This window comes from Thunnus maccoyii, chromosome 5 (assembly GCF_910596095.1).
Source record: "Thunnus maccoyii chromosome 5, fThuMac1.1, whole genome shotgun sequence".
Lineage (NCBI taxonomy): Eukaryota > Metazoa > Chordata > Actinopteri > Scombriformes > Scombridae > Thunnus > Thunnus maccoyii.
Window position 1 is genome coordinate 7,126,187 of NC_056537.1, and position 12,546 is coordinate 7,138,732.

The window sequence follows — 12,546 nt, forward strand, 5'->3', positions numbered from 1 at the left end:
GATCAATTATTCTATCTATTAGCAGTGCAGGGTATTGAAGTCATTAAGTCATTTTTGGAAATGTGTCTGTAGCAATGAGGATCGATAAGTGATTACAGAAAGATGTTAAATGTCTGGCCTGATTTGTTGTCTTGTTCACTTTTTTAAAAACCATAACATTCCTGATTTAAATAAAAATGATGTCAATTGTAAACTATTTTATTTAGGCAAAATTTGTGTTTGGCTTCTTGCGTTCGGACAACATTTAAGATCTTTTGTTAAATGAACAAAAAGTTTTTAAAGAAAAACTATTTATATTTAAAGCTGGGATACGGGACGTTTGTCTCCCCCTTGTGGCAGTGAGAGTCATAAGCTCTGCCGTAGCTACGCTGTCGCTACTGTTGCAGCTGTAAATCATTGGATAAATTGTTTTTAATGTCACATAAGCCCCATGAAATGATCTGTTTCACCATCAGAATTTGATCCATTCGGTCCGATAACATTTGTCATAACAAATCTAGAAGAGCTGTATGATTCAATTATTTTATCCCCATTCAAGTTAGCAGAGAGCTAACTGGAAGTTAGCTGGTGGAAGTCTCTAGTGCACGTGCAGCGCGCATTCATCCGGCCAGCATGGGAACGTCAAACCCGACAGCAGATTACAATCTCTAGTAGACTGTGAAATACGGAGAGCATTGCGTAAACTCGTTTGGCAAAGGGTCTGAACGTAACGGATGTTCATTTATATATAAAAGTTCTGCACAACCTGTTTATACCGTCACCAAAATTTGGGTTGTATTAGCACAAGTATCAAAAAAGTTGAAATGATACCCAGCCTTATCTATAAAACGCTTAAGAAATATTGACAGTATGTAAGTATATTCAGTTTACAATATAAAAACAGGGAAAAGCAGCAATCCTCACATTTGAGAAGCTACAGCCAGAAAATATTCAGTATTGTGTGTACTTGATAAATAAAAAACTACATAATTCTGAATTAAATTCATCTTTTAATAGTTTCATCAACACTCTCAAGTATTTAGTTTTAGAGAAGTTGAATGTAGTCAGATATATAAACAGAATGTAGTGAATTTTTTTTTCAGTTCTTCTTTTCAAGCTTTGTGGTCAAAATAAATAAATAATCAAAAAAAATCCGACATCTGGAAACTCCAGACACCAGATCAAGAGATTTTTGGCCAATTTTATTCTGGTCTTGTTCGACATATTTTGCTGACAAAACATAGAAAGACAAGACTGAAAATATAACTTCCCTTAGTTTTATATAAGGCAACAGATTCAACGTCTGGATTTCTTTTGCTCTTCCTGGCCTGTGAGATTTCGTGACCTCTGACCTGGTAGATGAGAGATTCTGTTTTTGTCTTCCTGTTGATGTCAGCGCCGAGCTCGATCAGACACTCGGCCATCGTGGTGTCTCCGTCCTTGCAGGCCTTTTCCAGCATGCTGTAGTGTAACTCAGAGTTGCACCACATTTTAGACAGAGCCAAGCACACCGACTTCCTCAGCTGAGAGCAGACAGAGAGGAAGACGAGGAGATTAGAGGAGGCAGATTACAAATATGTTTATTAAATCAGGATGAGAGTTCCCTTCTTTCTAGCAAGGCGTTTTCAAGACAGCATTTTACGAGTACACGAGTGGCCTACAAGCTTAATCTGAACAGTTTCCAGGCATGTCTGGTATGTACTGCATGGTCCTGTGTGTGTACAGTAATATACGCTGTGTTTCAACATGACTGCCTGCTGATACACAATGTGACTGTAACTCTTGATATTTCCATGAAGTTACATAATTTTTTTAAAAGTACACACATTTACGGCAGCAAGATAGAAACGCCAATAATATGGGAAAACGCAGCACTGTTTGTTGTTTTTTTTAAATAGCAATTAAGATTTGTTTATTTTAATTTGATCTATAGATTTCTTTTTCAAGGGTGCAGATGACCTCTAATTACAGTCTGTGGTGAGAGGAGAGAGGCACAGAGAAAGACAAGTTGAAAAAAAAAAAAAAAGAGGAGGAAATTCTGTCACATATCTTACTTACCTGGTTGTTGCTGTGGTCAGGAGTCTCCTCTCTGAGGTGCTGGAAGATCTGCCTGTCGAAGTCTTCTCTCTGCAGTTCAGCAGCTGCTCCTGAACAGGCGTCCAGCATCCTCAAAGCCACCTGAAAACACTGCGGAGAGACGGATCATGAGTTTACGAGATCAAAACTACAACCGGTAACAGTCCAGAGAAGTCAAGTTTCAATTCAAATCAATGTGTCTCAAAGAGCTTTGCGATCTTTAGACCCTTTATTCAAAGCGCAGCATGTTGGACAGAAGTCTACACTGCTGCTTTTTGTGTCAGAGGATGCCTGCTAGTTAAAGCAGGGAACATATGTGAGCATTTGTAGATATAACTTATAACTTTGACATAGTTTGCATTTGAGTTTCTCAGCAGTTAAAACTCTGCCTTACCTTCTAACTCTATAATAATTACATTTTTACAGAGTTGTGGCGTCCAGTCGTCTAACTGCTGTCAATAATTAAATTTCAGGGCAAGCACTTGATGATAAAAGATGAGAAACAAAATATTTAACATGTATTGTGTTCAAATAGAATGAAAAAAACAACTGCCACACTTTTTCCTACAAAAAAAGGATGCACTGTAGCAGTTATTAGTTGTTCTACGGACCAGTTTTATCAGAGAAACACTGAGGATACCTTCAGGAGCATCTCAGAGTCTTCTCTGTACTGGATGAGTGACGTGACTAGAACGGAGGCGAGAACAGGTACGATCATCCTCGACAGCTTCTTCTTGGATACGAGGTAGTTGAGCAGGGTCAGACCCCAGTAGTGTATCTCTGCAAGAAGGTAGAGAAGTTAGTAAAAGCACAATGAAATCAGATTTTTTTATTGTTCAGACAGAGTCTAAACTATCCCTAAACTATCACTGCAGAGGAAACATTGGTCCCAAATCCTGTATTTTTGTGAATTCTGTCGACATGGATTGCAAATCAATTTCATGAAAAGGTTTAGTTTGTCTTTCCTCTTCAATGTGATGATAAAACCGACCGGTTTATTTATGTAAAAGGCCGTTTAATGACAGCGTACCTCGTTCCTGTGGGAACATCTGTAGTGTATGCAGCACCGTGTCTATCGCCCCCTGCTGGCAGAGCAGGTCCACTGCACCGGAGCAGTCAGCCAGCGCAGACAGCACCCTCAAACCACAAATCTGGATGGTCGAGCTGCTGATGAACTAAACACACAGAGACAAACAACCTCAATCTCATTGATATTATTGGCACAAGTAAAATATGAGTAACACCTCGCAATTATAACAAAAACTGAACTTTATAGTAGTGCTTTCATGACGTAAGGATTTATTGCAGAGCTGTTCTATTGGAATGAATGAAGTTTTAGATAAATGCATCTAATAAACTGGCAGCTGAGTTTATATGAATTGCTAAGCGCTATAAATCTTTTTAAAGATTTAGGATCCAGTCTGTCAAAGTGTCTTTTTGTCAATGAAACACACAGTAGACTGTAAATCACTTGCTACATTAAAAATAATAGTTTTGACCTCCCTACAGCACAAAAACTAACATTTGTACTAAGACTGAGAAATGATTAATACATTGCAAGATACAGTTCATAAAATAGACAATATTTTAGCTTGAATAAAGAAAATGGCATTCATGGATAATCATATGCAATTTATATAGAGCTGCATAAAGACTTGATGTAGATAATTTATAATGTTTGTGATGAAGATGTCAACAGTGTTTTTGTTATTGATTTTTTTTTCTATCTGTCAGTGTGTAAATGTAAAATGTCACATTTGTCATTTAGTGTTTATCTCATTTTGGAACAAAACTCTCACAGAGGCAGTCGAACGTTGTAGAAATGATGCTTAATCACTGACTTTTGACTTCTCCGCTGACACATGACATCTTTGTTTCTTGTTTCCGACCTTTTCAGAAGCTGTTTTTGTCACCCTACTCTCAGGCGGAGGGGTACCAACAAACACAACATGCACACCATTCATTCATACCAGTAAGTCAATTGGGAAAATTCATTTTACAAATGTAATTACGTCCTTCCGATGTTCTGGTTAAAGAACAACCTACTGTATAATTTCTACAATGAATGGATGAACTGTTTAATTTATAATGAAAGAGAACTATATGTACTGTGTTTGTAGTATTTGTGCACTGTCAGTTCTTTTTATGTGCACAAGAAATTCTATCTGGGTGTTTTTCAAGCTCTATCCTTCTGTAATGCTTTAATTTTGTCATATTATTATAATTTTTTATATCATATCAGGTCAGATTTAAAATATATATTTAAAACAAGATTTTAAAAACAACTCTAAAGCAGTGGAATGACTAAAAAGAAGATGAGGAGCGCTGGGGATATGCTTTGATGTTTTGGTGTTCGTACCCTGTTGAGAACCTCCAGGTAGAGGGTGTGAGCTCCCTCCACCACACACTGGTTCTTCAAGACCTTCAGCGACACGTCGGCCATGTCGGGGTCGGCCACCGAGACGCCATGCTCTCGTAAACTCCTGTCTGGGAATTCACACACGCGCACCGCAGAAACAAATGAAGACAAAGAAGCAAGTAAACATGATGTATACACACACACAGACACAACTGCTCTGTTATCAGTCACTAATCTAATTAAGAGTGTTACAAGTGCAGCGCTGGGAGCAGAGGCAGAGTGAACTATAGCCTCGTTTTGATGGGAATTAAAACAAAACAAGCTGCTCCACTGAACCGGATTTGCATTCCACTGCAGAACAGAGAAAATGTACATTTTCTCAGCCGTACTGCTGGAGGACAGGGACGTGATCTGGATCTAAATAGGCTGTCATGCCTTTGTATCCGCACAATACTACATACTGTACATGGACGTTTGCATCTGTGACGTAGTCCGTACGTAGCTTGAGTTACCAGAATCCAGTGTGTTCCTTATTCTTATTTACACATTTAACAGACACAGAGCAACATCTGCATTCATTCGAGTCCTGTTTATGTCCACCAAATGAATGTCAGTCCAATATTCCCTCTTTTTTTCAGCTCTGTTTCGATCTCCAGCAACTCCTTGTGGTTTGTCTGTCTGCTGTTTGATGCAGGGCAGGTAGTGTATAGCTGTTTTTAGAGCTTCTTTGCTGAAAACAGTTGCTGCTGGAGATGACAGCACTGAGAATAAACTAGATAATGAGCTCAAACAGGCTAAAAAAAGCTCCAGAAAGCTGCAGAGCTGAGTGAAAATTCTCTACAGGCGACTCGTTTTACATTATGCAGATGTTTGACTAATTGGTGGAGCCTTTAAAAAGGGGCCTCAGTGTCTGGTAGCTCTTCATGGAGGAAAAAAAACAACATGGTACTTAACATGAGCATAAATAGTCATCAGGGAGTAACATCACTAAAATAACTAAAACAGAGAATCTAACGGAAAACATGTCAAAGTATGACGACTACATGACTGGCAGGTCACCTCTGAGCCATGCATTAACTCCACAAAAACAAGTAAAGATGGTGACAAGAAAAAATGAGTGAAGACACTTGAATGTACCTGGGCAGAGGAAGACCAGGCTGGCTTGCAGCGCCTCCAGCTGCACCTCCGGCTGGAAGTTATGGATCTTCATGGTGCTGAGGATCTGGCTCATGGCCATGTTCAGCTCATCCAGACTGGCCGTCCTACAGAAGCAGGGAGGCCGACTTTATTCCAAAATCAATATGAATGTCATTGTATTTGTACATTAAAAAACATAATTGTTGATACTGAAAAATGCTTTAAACTAAGGCTCATTTATCTAAAATCCACTAGAATTTGTACATTTCTGACTTTGGCAACATTAGTGGAAGCACCAAAAATGACACTGTGACGTCTCAAGTGACTTTTTGTCCTGTTCATGTGATTTTCCAAAAACCAAAGAGAACAGACTAGACTGAGAAACCATGTTTGTCCTAACCTTCCCTGGAAGAGGAGCTTGAGCAGTTTGCAGGCGCTGATAGAAACTTCATCTGAGGTCGAATGTCTCTTCATCATCTCCACTATGTTGACATGGAGGCCACTGGACAGCAGCAGGGAACGCATTTTACCTGCAAACAGACCAAACGTTCGCTGTTCACTGGCCAACAACACAATACTGACACATCACTTACTATCAGAAAGCCTCACAAAAACATATACTCATCCTTATCATCCTCACTGCACTCTGTATCTGATCATAATACATAATTATTATCATTGTACCAATTTATTTGATTATTTTGCAGCCAAACATGTTGAAGATAAGATAACAGGTTATAGATGTAAACATTTAATTCCAAATAAGTTGTGCATGCATGTGTGCCTTTTCCAATGCAGCCACATGTCTTCACACTAGGTGTCAATATTGCTGCAGACTCACCGTTGTGTGTGATGAGTGTAGCGATGGCACAAGTAGCAGCTTTAAACACTCTGGGAGAGGAGGAGTGGAGCAGCATGGCTGCCATTAACTGTCTGTGAACAGGAGTCCTGAAAACAACCACAAAATATCCGACACATGTCATTATATTCCCTCAAGTGACACTTTGATGCATTTCAGAAACATTTCTCATGACACGTATAGCAAGACGTGCAGCATTCAATCATTCTGACGAGTCTTACTTTTACTGTTTTTTTCTCTTTTGATTTTTATTGTTTGCTGCAAATGTCTCAGTATGTGACAGCTGTTGATACAATTTGACCTTCTGCAAAGTTCCAATACGACTGCGAACAAGTTCTCAGCAGTGTTAAATATCTGTAGATGTGTGTTATTGTTTCATTGTGCACCTCTCATCCTGCTCCTCCTCTGAGTGGTTGACTCCAGCTCCGTGCAGTAACAGATTGTGAATGGCCCAGCTTGCAGCTTCCTGAGGCGACGAGAGATTTCGATTATTGGAATTATACCAGGTTAAATATTTGCTGTAACTAGATGGTTAGAAGGAGTTGGACTGACCTGAACTGCTGGCTCAGCAGCGTGGAGATCCAGTGCTGTGCAGCAGGCCTCCATCCAGCCGAGGCCCATGTCCTCCACCTCCTCTTTACCCCTGTTCTCCTCCTCCTCTCCTTCCTCCATGCCCTGCTCAGCCACTGCTTTGTTCTGCACTATGGTTGCAGCTGACAGAGGGAGATATGGTGTAATTACTGCACTGTACAAGACCTAATATATAATATATATAAATATATAGAGAGAATGGACATGGTTTCTGTTCAATTTCTACTGAAAACTCATTGCTGCCCCACTGATGCATGTAAATGACTGCATTTGTCAGTATGTTATCATTTAATATTGTAATATTGTTTATTAGTGATTCATATCATAGCTAACAAAGTTTACTTTGTTTTTCTGATTACAAAGTCAAAAATGGAAGGTTTGTTTAGTTTAACTGGGTTAAATTTTTAAGATAAAAGTGAAATGTTTTGGAGTAGAGACTATGTGTTACAGACAAACTGTATCACTGATACGTCAAACTCTGAAGAAACCTTTTGGTAATAAATTATACAAAACTCCATAGATATTTATTTTATTCTTGCCTGGTTTTATAAACAGTATTTCTTTGGCTCTCTCTCCTGAATTGTAGATTACGATACAGCAAATGTGTGCAAAAATTACACAAAATAATCAAATTTATGTTTTGACCGTAATGTAATAAATTAATTTTGTTGGTTTTAATCACAATTTATGTAGAATCATTAACTTGGACGACCAGATTTTATAAAATAAACACAATATGATCACAACACGATTCCACTGAAAGGTCACAGTTACTATAGATTCAATAAAAGCTTTACATCCGTTATTTGTTAAATATTCATTTTTAGTGAACTGAACTGGAACATTTACTGGTATTACTAATAACACAAAGGGTCTGTACTCTTATTTCTCTTTTTAAAATTTTCCCTCCTTCCCCTTTTTTTGTGTGTATATCACGTAGCTTTTGTGCTGTTACATTCAAATCAAAATACAAGTGAGAAGTTAGCAGTACTATAAACAAACACATTTTAACCGCACATCTTGATTCTGTTGAATGTGCAGATTTGGTGCGGTCACAGCAAAAAAAGAAAGAAAGATTCTATAATCACATTAAAAATTCAACACATAACAAAGAGAAGAGACAACTGTGTGTTTTGATTTAATCTTAGAGGCAGACTTCCTTAATAATTCAACATTTTACTTTCAACTTTACTTTTTAACTTCTGGTTTTTATTGCACAACTTAGAAACAGCTGACAGGTATTTGAGTTCAAATACCTGCAGCATGGGAAACATATGCTGGTGGTACTGAGCCAAAGAGTCGAGGGAATCAATCAACAAGTGTTTATACATGGATAATGTGCTGTTTTTGTACCCCAATAGAATTTATCTTGTGTATAATATTGCCATGTGTCGATGTTAAGGCCAAGCCATTGTTCTGTTATCTCCATCACTAATCCGTCTGTGCGGACATAAATAAATGAGTTAAATATAGAGTGTGTGAGTGTGTGTGTGTGTGTGTCCTCACTGAGGTCAGCCAGGCAGGACAGAGCGGCGGCTTGCAGCGCGGCGTTGTCGGGGAACGTCTGACACGCCCTCACCGCCACCCTCTGGACGCCGTTCAGCACCAGGATGTTGTAGTAGCTCTCTACACGATGACACAAAGAGGAGCGCACCCTGATTCATACTGACCTCTTCAATCTTAATCTGTCAAGTGGTTACACATTAGCTTATCAGAAGGAATAAAATCCAAACACTGATGTATTGATAGCGATGATTCATTGATTTGGCAAACAGTTTTATCATCTCCGACTGTCAACCAGTGAACTCCAAAGTTATTCATTGACGTCACGGTGCCTCTGAGAGGTTTTGAATGTTGACTAGGACACATTTTACACTGGTTTTACTGACGGAAACGACAGAAATATGCCACCAAAACATATTTGATCCTCTAAATAGTACTTTTTCTGTTAATTCTGTGAGTATAGGTTCATTCTTTTTAAAAATTTTGAAATAAGAAGCCATGATTCTTACAACGTACGTAACCTTTTGATTTCCTTAACTTGGAGTGGTGGGAGAAACTCAATTTATCTAAATAACACCAACTGAATAATGATGTCAAGACATTACATTGGAAAGGAAAATTAGTGAAATGTAACTGTTCTTCGTTATAATCTTTGGACATCTTTTCACCCCCCGGATCTGACCTGATGTAAACCTCTTGAACAGGCAGCAGGCCGTTTCCTGCAGCTCCTCCACCTCCGGGAAGGCGTCCATGGCCGCGATGAGCACGCTGTAGCAACGAGCGCCTCCAGACATCAACATCTCCACGTTACTGCCTGGAGGAGAAAAAAGCTTCTAAACTCAAAACAGCTGCCACAGCATGAGCGGGGTTCATCTGGTTTTCCACTTCAAAATGTTCATCTTAATGTTTTGGTTCATCATTTTAGTCAGCAATCAAAGTATACGCTGATATTTCCCGGATTATACGTATCATGAAATATGAAAATGTAAAGTCTGAATTACATGAGGATCATAAGAATGGATTAACAGACATAAAGAAAGATACTTTTTTCAATTTCCTTAATTCTACAAAGAATGGGTGTTGCAACAGAATAAAAAAATGGAAAATCCGCCAATAAAGATGAAGAAAAGCAGGAGGTCATAGAAAGTCCCTCACAAATGAAAGAGAGAGAGATATCTCCAAATAGCCTGGAATCCCCCCATGACCATGATAAATCATACATCTGTGGAAAAACTGAGATTAAAGTGGAAAAAATGTTCATGACTGAAACTTTGTCATGTCCACTTTTCCACTTCTTCATCTACAGCTTCAAGTTTCATGCATAAATTCTCCAGCTCATTAGAAGTTCAGTGCTGGGTAGTGTCTCCGTTTCTTCTAAAGAATGTTTTACCTTCATCCTGTTTTTTTTTTCTGAAATAAATGTCATATGTCGGCACATGTATTTGACCTGTGCTTTTCAGAGAAAACGTATGATGTGATATCTGTTGTGTAAGCGTGACAAGCTAAGATGGAAGACCCGCTATATGGTTTAGAGCATTAAAAACTAACCCCACATCTGTTAATTTGTCAGAATGCATCATCCGAACACAAAATTATTGATGAGTGATTGTGTTTCTCTCTACACAAAAACAAGGCTGCTGTTTTTAATGAGGAAGTTACAAAATTTTTGTGGAAAATAGCTGATATTTTTGGCCAACTTTATACTAACTTTAGAGATATTTCTGTGTATTTGTCAGCCGACCAGCAGCAAGAAATGCAGTACAGAAATGATGAAGGATGCACAGACAGTTGTTTATTTTCTACTGTAAAATGTTCCACTCGGTACATATTTTGGTGACAATTCTTTAAATAGAAGTATTTTACTGCCCTTTCTGGTTGAAAGTTTAAGGCTTACAATTACAATAAGTTTTTTTCAGGATGCCCCCAAGTCTAAAACCCAAAGTGGGGTCTCCCTGTGCTCTGATAATTGCATTTGCTGTTCAAAAAAATTGAAAATAAAAATACATTTTATTGGAAATGTTGACGACTTCAACCCAATTATCCATTACATAACAATGCATTTGGATAGCAAATACATAGTTATTCACTAAAGGAGTTGCTGTGTTCCTCAACATGAGGGAATTTCCACAATTTTACTATTTTCAAAAAAAGCACCTCTATCATGCCCCATAAAACAGCTGCTCCGACACTACAGCTGCACAATGTTACACGTATTTATTGCCGTTTAAGGTCTAATCTGATTTACATCAAAACTGTTTGAAAAGGGTTACACTGACATCATGTTCTGGTGATAAGACTGGAAATAGACCGTGTTTAATGAAGAAAGAGAAGGGTTGATGTTTAATTTGCTTCCTTCGTGATCAGTGTGCAGTACTCAGTCTTGTTGTATAACACACCAGCTATTACGTCAAGAAAGCCAAAGCATTCATTACTAAACTTCGCCACATAAAGAGAATTACACTCAGTCTGTCCATTCAGCGTCACCACACTGAGGTTCAAACCTTTACTATTTCATTTGCCGATACGCCTCTGCATCAAAGGCACAGAGAGAGATCACTCAGACAAATCCTGCTCATTTATTCTGTTGGATGATAAACCAGGGTAATGATTGTTAAAGTTTTATAATAGTGTAGTACCTTAGAATAAGACCAGACAGCGAGTGAGAAGTAAAAAGAAGAAGTAGTTAGACTGGAATTCACTCCCAACCAAGATACAAATTCTATTGTACTTCATGACAAATACTTTGGTCATTCTGTAAGTTATCACTCTAATCATTTGAGTAAACATTAGGCAACACTTAATTGAAAAGAGAGATTCCTTTGGTGGTATTCAGCGCAGCACTAATATGAATCAGGTTTTGGTAGCACTAATATATCAGCGCTTTTTGCCAACCAAGTATCAATAGTACTCCAGTTCCTTCTTAGACCTCATACCATTACTGGGGTGTTAATTATTAGTTCTTACCAGGACAAGCCAGTGGGAGCAGCACTTTCATGGCCTGCAGGAGCAGCTCGGGGCTGTCCGGGAAACTCTGGAGAGCCGCCAGAACCACAACATGGTCCTGGTTCTCCACGAACTCCACAAGGTGGTCGTCACTCACTACACACACAGTAAACACAAGAAAAGACATTCAACTAAAGGAGGATATGGACAAATGTTCAAGCAAACCAAGCTAAAATGCTAACTGTTGTATATTTACGTTAGCATGATAACAGCTAGCACAACAATGTACACTCTTCTCAGTGTATGTTGTTGGCCATATGTGATACTGTAAGAATTATTACTATTACATATTTATTTAACATATTGTCATTTGAAACATCATGTTAATTGATGGTTTATTAACTGAAGCTAATCTGATAAATTGTTGTTGTCTAATTCACCCTAGCTAGCAGGCTACATGCTAACGTTAAATACAAAGCGAAGTTGGCTCGCTATATTATGAGTTTGACCTAACTGATACACACTGGTGTCCTGTCATTATCATGTAATTATATGTAATCTTTATGGCAGTGTGTCTTTTTTTACCCAAGAACCACAAACTTTCAAGAGCAACAAGACATCAATCAAGTAATTTACTGAGTAGTGCATAATTGTAGGTGTATTATAGGTGACCATATAATAAGCCTGAAATACTCTCTCAGCTCAGCTTAGAGCAAATCTGAGCCTGAGGACAGTTTAAATCAAGTCAAGATCATTAATCATACATTTTCCTCAAGGGGCTTTACAATCTGTACATCAATAAATACAACATCCTCTATACTAAGACCTGAGCCACATGGCTAGATTTGCTTAGACTTATCAAAGTTGATCCATGTCTGATAACATAGAGCTGAGCCTGACAAATCGAAGCCGAGATGTCCTAAAATGTCCACAGTGCAGAGGAACAACAATTTTGGTTGAAGTAACAGCATGGCCTTTCTTCTACTGCTATCCTCAGGCAAACTTAATATGTTTATCCCCACTAAATCGAGCAAGGCAAACGGCCGCCCACCTAGAGCCCGGTTCTGCTTGAGGTTTCTTCCCGTTAAAGGGGAGTTTT

The 12,546-nt window shown here is 38.5% G+C and overlaps 1 protein-coding gene across 3 annotated transcripts in view; it reads right to left on the reverse strand.

Annotated features, from left to right (window-relative positions):
- lrrk2 (leucine-rich repeat kinase 2) overlaps nucleotides 1–12,546 on the reverse strand; it is a 43,413-nt gene that overhangs the window by 18,309 nt on the left and 12,558 nt on the right. For all 3 annotated transcript variants that reach the window (XM_042411862.1, XM_042411861.1, XM_042411860.1), the window contains exons 6-18: nucleotides 11,469–11,603; nucleotides 9,187–9,318; nucleotides 8,508–8,627; nucleotides 6,963–7,123; nucleotides 6,797–6,876; nucleotides 6,393–6,499; nucleotides 5,952–6,081; nucleotides 5,552–5,676; nucleotides 4,415–4,542; nucleotides 3,086–3,230; nucleotides 2,696–2,835; nucleotides 2,038–2,166; nucleotides 1,332–1,502 (exon numbers count right to left, since the gene is read on the reverse strand). In XM_042411862.1, coding sequence (XP_042267796.1) covers nucleotides 1,332–1,502; nucleotides 2,038–2,166; nucleotides 2,696–2,835; nucleotides 3,086–3,230; nucleotides 4,415–4,542; nucleotides 5,552–5,676; nucleotides 5,952–6,081; nucleotides 6,393–6,499; nucleotides 6,797–6,876; nucleotides 6,963–7,123; nucleotides 8,508–8,627; nucleotides 9,187–9,318; nucleotides 11,469–11,603 — 1,703 coding nt within the window. The remainder of the gene's footprint in view (nucleotides 1–1,331; nucleotides 1,503–2,037; nucleotides 2,167–2,695; nucleotides 2,836–3,085; nucleotides 3,231–4,414; nucleotides 4,543–5,551; nucleotides 5,677–5,951; nucleotides 6,082–6,392; nucleotides 6,500–6,796; nucleotides 6,877–6,962; nucleotides 7,124–8,507; nucleotides 8,628–9,186; nucleotides 9,319–11,468; nucleotides 11,604–12,546) is intronic.